This window comes from Neolamprologus brichardi, chromosome 18 (genome assembly GCF_056152115.1).
Source record: "Neolamprologus brichardi isolate AB-2024 chromosome 18, ASM5615211v1, whole genome shotgun sequence".
NCBI lineage: Eukaryota > Metazoa > Chordata > Actinopteri > Cichliformes > Cichlidae > Neolamprologus > Neolamprologus brichardi.
Window position 1 is genome coordinate 16,649,457 of NC_142121.1, and position 12,386 is coordinate 16,661,842.

The 12,386-nt window shown below is 40.2% G+C and overlaps 1 protein-coding gene across 1 annotated transcript in view; it reads right to left on the reverse strand.

Annotated features, from left to right (window-relative positions):
• Nucleotides 1-12,386, reverse strand: part of colec12 (collectin sub-family member 12) — a 32,127-nt gene that overhangs the window by 1,038 nt on the left and 18,703 nt on the right. Inside the window, exons 3-9 of the mRNA XM_006792189.3 lie at nucleotides 6,762-6,884; nucleotides 4,175-4,261; nucleotides 2,991-4,034; nucleotides 1,968-2,519; nucleotides 1,031-1,173; nucleotides 792-901; nucleotides 564-706 (exon numbers count right to left, since the gene is read on the reverse strand). Coding sequence (XP_006792252.2) covers nucleotides 564-706; nucleotides 792-901; nucleotides 1,031-1,173; nucleotides 1,968-2,519; nucleotides 2,991-4,034; nucleotides 4,175-4,261; nucleotides 6,762-6,884 — 2,202 coding nt within the window. The remainder of the gene's footprint in view (nucleotides 1-563; nucleotides 707-791; nucleotides 902-1,030; nucleotides 1,174-1,967; nucleotides 2,520-2,990; nucleotides 4,035-4,174; nucleotides 4,262-6,761; nucleotides 6,885-12,386) is intronic.

Below are 12,386 nucleotides of genomic sequence, written 5' to 3' on the forward strand. Positions count from 1 at the left end.
CCAAGATGTTGCATTTACAGTTATAGCTCTCACAGTGACATTTTGAGGTGTTATTGTATGAAAGAACAGCTATTAATGATGACTAAGCTCCACTTAGCAGGGGATGTTCACTGTTACAGTGCAGTATTCACAGTGCTTTACTTGTTCCACATTTTGTTACAGCCTTATTACAAAATTTCAAAATAGATTAAATTCTTTCTTTGTGTGTGTATATGTCTCTGTGTGTATATCTATATAACTATAAAATAAACTAGACTGTTTATTTTTCTTTTGAAAAACTTAATAAAATATATCAAGGTGGTCTTGAATCAGTCCAATTTGAACAGGGGATCATAATTACTGGATCTGTTTAGATAAACAAAACTGAATAAGTCTACAAAAGACTATTTGAGTAATTTTTTAAGACATTACACATTTGTGACACATTTTAAAAATATACATTTGGAGTTGAATAAACAAACTTGGTCGTCATATGGGCTTTGTTTCCAAAAACACAAATTAAGCAACTATGGAAATACACACAAATAGGAAATTTAAAAGTCCAATATGAAGAAGGTACTAACTGTCAAAGGCATGTTCACAGATGAAACCAATGCGGTCAGTGCAGTAAAAGTCATTCCAGTTGGCCTCATGGATAAGGCCAGCACAGTCCTCGCCGTCTTCGTGACCATGCTTCCAGTTATCAGGTTGGCCAGGCTTCCACTTCCTAAAAACAACCACAAAGACACTTGGTTACACTTTGTTAAAATTGTCCTGTACAGTTAAAATACATACACAAATTTGCAACTCACGTGAAAACTGGTATGGTTCCATCTACCCACTTCCAGACATTTTCCTCCTCTCTGTCACTCAGTCCAAGCCAGAAATATCCTTTTCCTGTGATGGCTTTTTTTACAAATTGCTAGAGGTAGAATAGAAAAGAAGACGTAACAAGAAAAAAATGTTTATAATAATGTTTTATGTTAATTTGTGCAATTGTTTAAAATTAGCAATAGCTTTATATGGAATATATGGATCTAATTTAATTTACCTGTTCTTCATTGTTATTGATAATGAGCATATGAGCTGAACGATTAGTACAAAACCGGTTGGCCTCATCAAAGTTGAGCCTCTGTGAACCAGAAGAAAAGTAATAGCAGCTGTCTCCAAAGTTTCTGAATTCACGTGGACAACCTGGAAGAATGAATTACCACATACATGTTATCCAAGAAAACAAAATTACTAGAGATGCTGTTTAGATGGTACAAGGTATCAACATTTACAAAAATTTCCTGGTCTAATTTATCTAATCACTTGATTCTATCCATCCATCCATTCGCTTCCGCTTATCCTTTTCAGGGAAGCGGTGGGTGCTGGAGCCTATCCCAGCTACCATAGGGCGAGAGGCGGGGTACACCCTGAACAGGTCGCCAGTCTGTCGCAGGGCTAACACACAGGGACAGACAACCATTCGTACTCACATTCACACCAAAAAATCTAAATTGCCCTGAGGCAATTTAGATTTTTTAATTAACCTATCCCCACAAAGTGCATGTCTTTGGACTGGGGGAAGAAGCCGGAGTACCCGGGGAGAACCCACGCAAACACGGGGAGAACATGCAAACTCCACACAGAAAGGCTGGAGGGATCCTCAGGCTGGAATGAACTCAGGACCTTCTTGCTGTGAGGCAACAGTGCTAACCACCGTGCCACCGTGCACGATTCTATTTTATTTTATTTATTTAGCACTAAATCACAACAACAGTCACCTTAAGGCACTTTATATTTTAAGATAAAGGCCCTACAAACCCTAATACAGAGAAAACCACAACAACTAGACAACCTCCATCAATAAGCACTTGGTGACAGAGGGAAGGAAAAACACCCTTCTAATAGGAAGAAACCTCGAGCAGAAGCAGGCTCAGAGAGGGGCAGCCATCTGCCATGAGCGGTTGGGTTTGATGGGAGTGAGACAGGACAAAACTCACCAGGCTTTGGACTTGTGGCAACAGGAGGCTGGACCGACACAGAGCCCTGTGGTTCCTGTACTTGTTTAGAAGGTTGAGATGGTTGAGGGACCGGACGGGGCTGAGTGGGCTGAGGTGGCTTTACAAATATGGGAGTTCCAGGAAGTCCTGGGAGACCGGGAGGACCTGGAGGGCCCATGGGTCCAACAGGTCCACGGGGTCCTTCCATACCTGAAGGTCCTGCTGCTCCTCTGGGCCCTTGTGGCCCGAGCGGTCCTGGCATTCCGGAAGGTCCATCCCTCCCAGGAGGCCCTGGAACCCCAGGGTCACCTTTCTCACCAGGGTTTCCAGGTCGACCACTAGACCCTCTTGATCCTTTAGGTCCTACAAGACCTCGAGCCCCAACTGAACCTTTTGGACCTGCTGCGCCTGGTGGTCCGGCTGCACCTTGCTCTCCTTTAGGTCCGACCAATCCTGGCATTCCTTTGTCTCCTTTATCACCCTTTTGTCCCGTTTGGCCCATTGGCCCCTGAGGACCCCTATCACCTCTGGGCCCTCTTGGACCTGGTGGACCTGAAATACGAGCAGATAAGTGAACTATAACTGATAGAACAATGTGTAACAATTAATGTTTACATGCACTGTCACACAAAATGTCACACAAATGATTTCTTGTAATCTTATATTTCTTTTCATCTTGCTGGTACAAATGCATACTACAAACCAGAAGAGGTACAATCCTAGTCACTGTCAGAAGTCACAAATAATTCATAAATATGATTCTTCTTAAGACCAGAAGGTTGTAGATGATGTAACTTACCCCAAGAAACTGAAAACTGTTGTACTTATTTATTTAACAAAATGGAAGTGGAAGAAATCTATCTATATATTCTTATACTTTTCTATATTAATTAAAAATGTACTAGTTCCATACCTAGAATAATTAAATATACTTGTCATAATTTTCACAAATAATTGGAAAAGGTGCTTTATTTACATATGAAGATGAAAAGCTCTGAATCAGGCACACCAGGTATTCCTCACCTTGTAGGATGGTAAAGTTGGTGATAAGCTGTGTGTGCTTGCTGTCCACTAGCTTCATCTCCTCCATCACCATGGACAAGTTGTTGACTTCTCTGTCCAACCTGGCTGTTAGTTCATCCTGCTGGGCGCGCAGCTCTCTGTTGTCTGCGTTGGCCTGTGTCACACTTCCATTCAGTCCCACTAACAGGTCAGAGTGCTGCATTACTGTCTCAGCACAGGACCTCAGGCCATTCAGCTCGGAACTGATGACACCAAGAATCTGTGCGGCAAAGCTAACGTTTCCAGTCACGCGGTTCATGTCATTCTCATGTCTGTCTAATCGTGCTTCCATTTTGTCAAACTTAAACGAGGTGGCATTATCATGGTCTCTCTGGTGGTCCATCATCTCATGCAAGCTCTGGTCATGTCCCTCTGTGAGAGCTGAGGTATTCTGGATTTGGCTGGCTAAAGTGCTGAGCTGAGCTCCCAAGTCATTTAGAGCTTCTTCATTGTTTCTGGCCAAGGCGGAGTTGTTGGCTGCCAAAACCTGAAGGTTCTGAACTTTTTCCTTCAGCCACTCTGTGTCAGCCCGTGTTTGTCTGGCTGTTTGCTGCAGAATCTGATAGTCATTTTTCAGTTTCTGAACTTCCTGTCCTGCATTTTCAGTTGTCTTCTGTAGTGTGCTGAGGAGATTGCGCTGCTGGGCCTGCGTGATGTTCAGCGCACTGACATCAACCTGAGTCTGGCTCTGTACTTTGACCTGGCTCTGTATCTCAGACTGGAGCCGTGCAGTGTCCGCCTCAAGGCTGTCAATCATTCCACTGTAAGAGGTCAAGGTCTGCTTGATGCCACGCAGTGAAGCATCATTGTTTTCCATAAAACGCTGCAGTGAGACATGTCCACTTTCCGTATCACCTCCTGTTATCCTAAGTTCATCCAGCCTGTCGCTGTTACTTGTTGCCCTGTCTGCAATGCGCTGTAGTTGATTCTGTAACGCTTCCAGATCTGACTTGAAAGTCTTCATCTCACTAGTGGCATTAACTGACATCACTCCAGCCTGATCATCTGAAAAACAGTCACACACTGTTAATAGGACATACAAATATAGTATAGTGTCAAAGCCAAAACCTACTTTCTTGTACACGTCACTGAAATCTCTGCAGCTTTCTGCATCTATGATATAATCTTGTGTTACTGGGACTTACCTAGTTTCTTTAAGTCTGTCTCCACAGTATTGATCTTGCCTCCATAATTCTGCATGCCCTCTGTCATGTTGTCCATTTTCTCAACCACTAAGAAAAAATGAAAGAGACTGTCTTAAAGTTGAAGATAGATATAGTATATTCTGCAGAAGGGCTTCTTAACAGCAGAGGGCATTGTTACACTCATACTGAAAAACTGGAAAAGTTAAACACCACTGATGGGAACATGGGATTGAATGGAGTGAAAAACTTTCCTAACATTTTTGTAACCGGGCAACTGTGTATCCGTTGATCTCCATCCTCAGTGAACACTCACAAATTCCACTTCATCAGTGTAAATAATGTCAAACACATAATCAATACCACGCCAGCGCTTTACGACTCTGGTTCCATTTTCTCCCTCCTTACATCTGCAGGAAGAGTCTCCTCTCTTCCATGCTTTGTTTTTCTCTCAGTATGTGGGCGTCTAAATACTGAACTGGAAAACACCCTAAGCGTTCACTGTTATCATTCCAGGAGTGACAAAAACATGAAACAATAACATGCACTTGGGACAAACAAAAACAGCTTCAAAGAGCTGTTGGGTAACTGCTGAGAACTGAAGTAATCTCCTTTAAATCTGTCTTGGTTTCTCTGAAATGGTCACATGCTTTTCTTTTGGGTGAATCAGAAACACTATAAATTTATTCCATTGATAACAGTGACAAAAATCTAGAATAAACTAGAAACACCTGCAAAACTCCCCACTGATCTTGAACATACCTTCTCATTCACCCCTGTTAATCTTTCCATCCTTTTCACATCCTTATATTGGAAAGGCACTGCGAGTTATATAAGGCTGCTAATTTAAGTAAGTCTTTTAGTAAGTCTGGCTGCCTATTGGGACAAGTTATGAGCAAAAGCTAGGCAGTTACCCAAACTGAGATTAACACTGATGAAAGCTGCTGGAGCAGACATTTAAATAAACGATTCTTTAACAGGAATTAAAGCATTAACTTGAAGAATAGCAGCATATCTATAACAAAGTGCACAGAAAGAAAGTCATAGAATGCAGAGCTCAGATTGGTTTCTTGCACACTCAAAGTATTTTGGACACTCACAGCAATTTGTGAGTTAGTCTGTAGTTCACGAGATAACAAATTGCAACCAAGCCATAAAATCTGCTTTGGGCTGGGAAGCCTGGGTAGTCGCTGCACAGTCATCTGGTAGACATTAGAGCCAAGACATCAAACTCACTTGGGCTCGACGCTAACACAGACGCAAAGCTGGAAGCCTAAAACAAACCTGACAGCACCTAATTCTGATTTGAATCTAAACTTGTGGAGTAGTTTGGATTAAGTCTTTCCCCATTAGGCAAATATGCCATCCGTTGCCTGTGGAGCAGGTAGGACTGTAGCGGTGTTTCACTCGAGGATACTTTCGGCATATTTTTCTGTGACTGCTTTGGACCACAAATGTGTAAGGCACAGAAAGTATTCCCCGATGATAACGCCTGAAATATGTGGAATTCCTGTCTGTTTCTATTTAATATTATTTCCATTGTTCAAACAGGGAGTAACAGCAGCATGCATGCAGTAAGGACAGCGCCACACAATCTGTTTCCCATTTAGAGCTGTGGCTAAAGATGTCAAATATGGTGGACAGTAAACAACGGTTTCTGTCAACAGAGTGGTTAATCTTAGGCCAAAGCCTCTGGCTTGACTGTTAGTGATACAACCATTTAATGTTTTATCAAATGTCAAAGAAAAAGACGAAGGCAGAGAGAAGCTGTGGGACCATGGGAGTCAGAGGGCAGGTCAGGAGTAAACAAAGGGGAAAAAAACTATAATTGTGCCGAAGTCAGACATCTTAATTCTCTGTCTGTCCAAACTCTTTCCTGAAGTTGGCCTTATCATCCTTTCTGGACTTTCTAGCAAGATTTTGTGTACCGTATTTTTTGTTTGTTATCGTTCTATCTATTAGACAAAAAAAGGAAAAAAACAACCAAGTTTGTGTGAAGAGAAAGAACTTCATAATAAAATTATACAGAATTTCATTCATACTGATCCTCTCTCACTTTCTGGGAATCACGTCATACTAAACCAGCAAACACACCTACAGGAGTACAATACAGGATTATACATCCAAGGGCAACAGGGCCAGTTGCTATGCCTTTTGACAGTCCAGGGGCTTGTACAAGTAATATCACCATGGCGCACAAAGGACAGGAACTTAATTCACATGTAAATATAAGGAAATGGCAAGAATATGTTTTTTACATTTACATAATTGGGTGATCTATTATGCCAGTCTGTGGAGGGGTAGTGAAGAACACAATTTCCTAATTAAATACGTGTTCAATCATCTGTAGTTAAAGGAAAGTCTATGTATTTGGCTTAGAGCATCAATATTTCTTGGCTTGTAAGAAAGGGTCTAACTGAGCCACTCTGGAAGAACTGAGGTCATCATCTGCCATTCCACTTCTACCCGTTTTGCACACATTGGGGGTTCAGTGTTGTCAGGTAAGTTGTTGTGGATGTCAGAAGTTGCAATCCAGCTGAAAATTAGAGTATTTGTTTAAGCAGGCATTTTAACTTCAGTTACGGCTTACCTTTGTATCCGAGGACAGCCACCGCTATGGTGAGCAGGGCACAGAGCACATAGAGGAGTGCGATGGCTGCCCTTAATGCCCAGTCATTTTTGCACTTGGTGCACTCTGTACCCTCCTGAATTCCTGTAACACACAACAGGGTCTGTGTCACAAACCAGTGAACAGTGTACAGCACTGTCTATTTATAGTTTATATATTTTATTCCGGGACAGTTGGCGTGAAACACCCATAATGTCGTTGTACATTTACAATGATAATAAAGTGCTATTCTATTCTATTCTATTCTATTCTATTCTATTCTAGGTTGGCTGTAAGCAAGAAGAATAAAATTGCAGTAGTAACCCATACACGCTCCAGCTGAAGAAGGAAGTTCATAAAAACATCCCAAATGTTTTCATATAAAAAGTGAAACCACATGGATTCTTTCTTTTTTACGTCATCACTAAGTTTAGACCTGCGTGTCTGTGGTGGCACAGGCTGTGCTTTTCTCCTGTTGAGTATCAATTGAAAACATTTGGCCCCATTAACTGCCAAGAAAACTCACTATGAAACTTTGAAAACACTGCACATGTGTTATCCATATGACTGAGGAACCAATACAAAACACTACTATTCCCCTTCTGTGTCATTGGCAACAAACCTAGAACACTGGGACAGTGAGATTTTTGGTCATTCATGTCACAGATGTTTACTTCTGCTTCCTAAAAATCACCAACACTAAGTGATTTAATGCTAAACATTGTAGGCAGGTTGGTTGCTTGACTTTACTCGAATTGACAAAGTAGCATTTAGTAAGCAGAGATACAAGACAGCTGCCGTGAATTCACAACAGGCCAAAAAGCTCTTAATGTAAGAGGTAAGAACTTCAGGTTATCAGGTTATTTAGGAAAGGAGAATTTATGGAAAATTGTCACACATTCCCGATTTGGATGTTTGCAAACAAAATGTGAAAATCGTGCAATATCACCATCTGCCGTTACAAACAAATCACAGCAGCAGTGTGGATGCAGGGCTTACAGTTCAAACTTTAGTTATAACTAACGTCAGGGTTTGTTTATAACTTTGTGTCTTGGCCTGGACACTCATGTTTCTCTAGTATAATATCATACCATTATCATAACTCATCAATACAACTTAAGCTGTAACAAACTATTATTTAAAAGATGTTGTTAAAAGGTGTCCTATACATAAGATCCATAAAATAATTGTCATATGCTATAGATAATCATAAAACAAAGTGGGTCTTCCATTTACTTTCAACATTGGTTCTATTATTTATAAAAACAGTGCACTCACTTAAGCAACTGCTGTGATCACTAAACACAGTGACACTGCTGAAAGACCAGACTGACTGGGGAAGAAAGTGCAGCTATCATACAGACTGTAAGCAAGCTAAATGTTTGGAGAGACTGGCTATCGCTTCATTTGAAAGACAAAGGAAGCAACAGTATGGATAAAGGTCTTAGAGTTCAAACTTCAAGTAGCTAACATCAGGGTTTGTTTACAACCACTGTAATGTCCTGGATGCTCATCTTTCTTTAGTTATCATTATTGGAACTCATTACTAAAACCCAAGCTGTAATAAAAAATTTTTTTTTTTATTTAAATCTGAAATACATTGAAATGGGTCAAAGAACCTCACAGAGCACAACAGCAGTCTTCAAGGCTGTTGAGCAGGAATAATAACAATAATAAGGAGATAATTGTTTATAGAAACATGTTATCTACCCACCATGGTCACAGAATACAGTCAGAAAAGTTAATCCAAAAGATAACTTGTACAGTTGAGTATATCTTGTATTAAAAGATTGAAATGGAGACAAAAATGATACTAAGGATCCTTCCATTCAGCCGTGTAATCTTAACAATGGCAGAATCTTAAAGATTTCCACAGTAGCAGTGTTGATAAAAGGTTCCCTTCAAACTTCAGGTATAACCAAATAGCTCTGTTGGCCTTACTGCTCATAGTACAATATCATTATCATAACTCATTAATAAAATTCATTAGATGATCAGCGAGGTCATCTTGTATTTTATTTGTTGCTATGTATGCAGGAAACTAGCCAAAACCTATGGCTTTATATGTCATTTATAAAATGTATTAATACTATTTTAACCCTTTCATGCATAGTGGTGACTACAGTGGACAGCTATTCAAAGTCTGTTTTCTTGTATTTGTGTCCGTGGTGATGGTATACTTGCACATAAACCACAACATTGGACACTGATGTGTCACTCCAAAGGTGATGTTGTCAGATAACAAGATAGATAAAAAAAAATACTTAAGAAAAAAAAATCCTGATTGAGGTTCTCATAATTCATACATGAAAGGGTTAAATGTTTATTCAAAAACTGGAAAGGATGATATCAAGTGTAAAGATAATCAGACTCAGTACAGACTTCAACCTGACTGAAATACTTTGGCAGGACCTTAAGAGAGACTTAAGAAACTGAAGCAATGTTGTAAAGAAGGAGCCAGAATTCCCTCACAACAGTCTGAGAGACTGATAAAGTCATACAGAAAATGGTTATGTTAAGTTATTGCTACTAAAGGTCATTTTACAGGCTACTGAAACATGGGTTGCACTCACATAAAAACCAGTGAAAACGTTCTTTTTTACAGGACTATGAGTAAATGAGTGCATTACATAGGCAATGCTTCTGGGTCAGTCCTCTGGTGCCCCTTGGCATTATGGGTATGTAGACTTGCACAGCTGGGCTGACTTTTTCACATGACTTCCTCCTTCAAAAAGCATCAGAGTCCTAGATGTGTCCCTTTAAGTCTCGTCACCCATGATGGGATAGAATCTGTAGCCAAAGGAGGCTCTATGCTTTAAAGTCAGGGGTAGGCCGGGACCACCAAAGGGGCAGTGAGGGTTTGTCCTTTCTGCTTTGTACCCAGACATCTGTACAAACATCATATCTGACAAACTAAGGGGGGGGACCACCATGGAGCTAGACATGGATATGCCGGCCACTGTTGTCCTTATGTGTGGAGAGCTCCATCAGAGAATCCCCCACTGGCCCTGAACACACGCTGTTTAAAGTACAGCATCACACCATGTAAACATGCAGCTGAACATCTGCAGGTTCTGGGTTGAAAGCAAGGAAAGTGTAAGGTGATGAATTTCACATACGTTTTTGCATCAATAACTTTTCTCCTGGCCGGATTTTTCCCACAGAAATAGAAAAAAAAAATGTGTCTGTGACTTTAAAATCTTAAACAAAGACAAAAAAAAGAGTGTTTTAATTGTTGTGGCAGAAAAATAATTGTGGTTTTTTTTTCAAGACTTTTTAGTATCTACACTTAGCATAACAAGAATTTAGCACATACTGTGTATAACCTGGGTTAAAAACCATAACTGCCATGTTCTTCCCCACAGCGACGCTTAGACTGAACTAACATGGAAATTCATTCTGGGCAGAGCAGCTGATGACTTGTTCCAGGGCTGTAACATTTTCCCACTGCTTGTCACTGCCGGGGGTTTTTTTTTCTAACCTCCAAGAGATTTTGCATAAACAACAATTTTGTGTGATGTGGTCCACACTAACACTTCCAAGGTAGCTAAAAGATTCTTTTGCAGAGAATCAAGAAGTAAAATAAACCTACGTTGTTTCTATAACCATTCATCAGACATTTTTTGATTGTTTTGACACAGTTTTGTTTTGACGTTAAAATGTGCAAAGTGAAAGGTAGTCAGAATCTCTGACATTACACTTATACTGTCCATTTAATGATGTCAATCAAAGTACATTACAACAAAGTTTGATAATTAAATTTACCATATGGAGTATTTTAAGAAAAAAAAAAACTCACTCAAGTCCTCTCTTTATGTACATGCAGACAGCAAATCTACTTCTGTACCTCATTAGTCAGCACATGCATTTTGTTTTATATTCATAGGACCACTGTGACTGAAACATAAATATGATGACATATGTCATGAGTTGACTTAAAAGGGACTGTTACACCAAAGGCCTGGTGCAGAATGCCGAGAACCATTGAGGCATGGTGAGAGCTGAGAAGCAGGAGAGCAGCCAGATTCCTCATCAGCAACCTGGACTTGAGCCAAATAATCCCCACAAGGCAAATAAATGTCATAAAATGCTACAAAGAGCAGAGGTATAGTGGAGGATATACTGCAACTTACATTTTATTGATGTCAAATGAAAACCTTGTGCTTCCAGTCAGTTTTTTGTGGTTTGTCCTTTTGAATGAAGACAAAAAGAAATATATTTCTAGAAAAATGCAAGACTACTTGTGCCTTATCTGGAGAACAACAGCTAGCAGTGTTGGTCTACAAGGATGGCACTGCTTTGTGTCTCTAGCTCAGGAAGCATGGATTAGCAGGGAACGTGCTGTAGATATTGAAAAATTCAGCATTTTAGAATTGTAGCTGCTGGTATAAACATTGCTAACCGAGTATTAAGCTCTACACTTCCCCATAGAGTATTTCTCTGAAGGATTGACTGCAGTTTTTATTTTTATATTGAATACTAAAATGAATGCTAACCCATCAGATTATTTAGGCAGATCCTGTGGGTCCTGTAGTATGCAGGATGGCGTCTCTATGCATCGAGCTTTTTCTAGTGTATTTTGTTCCCTTTCGGAGATCTGGGATATGGAGAGTATGGAGCCTGGGTCATTGTTCCGAACTGTTGTCTCCCCTGTTGTGGGATACTGTTGCCATTTCAGAGTCCTATCGCTGTCAGCGTGGATGAGAGGCTTGGTCAAAGTAGCATCTGCATGAATGCCAGAATCCAAGGTTTCCCAGCATATCGTGTCATTGTAATGATAAGATCAGTGATGTTAAATTGACCTGTGAGTGCTTTTAAAGTTGTCGGTGATACTTAGGAGAAGTTGTGCTCTGTTATGAGTCAGTTTTATCTTTGGCAAATCCTTTATTGTTGCTATGAAAGTAGAAGAAACACAGAGGACGAGGATTAGGAGACAGAGGGAAAAACAGACAGTGAAAGATGAAGCCTTCCACTGCGGTGTCTCTAAAACAGCTGTACTTCATCTGGACTCTAGCCAGTGAAAGAAAAAAATTCCCCAGTTCCTTATACCTGACATTAGACTTGCTTGCAAGCCCTCTCTCCCTCCTGCGTAGCAGTGGAAATTTCCATAGCAACACAAAGAAAGCCTGTACAGGTCAGAGCCTTACATACAGTAGCTGTGGATGGCTACCACATTAATTCTTTGATTTTGCCTTGTGTTTTGTATATAAGTGGAAAATGATGATAAGCCAAAACCCAGATTAGTCACACAGAACTTTTCTTCCCCACCTGAATGGAGTCTGACACATTCTGATTCTGTCAATAGAGCATGTTCACATTTCCTAAGGAAACGCAAATATTTTTCTTTTAAATGGTAAACCCCTGTGATATCTGTCTGTCTACAGCTGTAAACTGTAGATCTATAAACCGTCGTAACTTTACTTCGATATATTTGTGGATCGAGTTCAAGTTTGTGATTTCCATAATCATTCTTGGACTTGTCTTTTTACAATTTGGTTTGGAAATTGCTTCAACAAACTGAGTAGATACACAAAAAACACACAGATTATCAAACAAACATGTAGCACAGTGGGCCAAGGAGGATGCAGCAATCCATTTAATAACTGC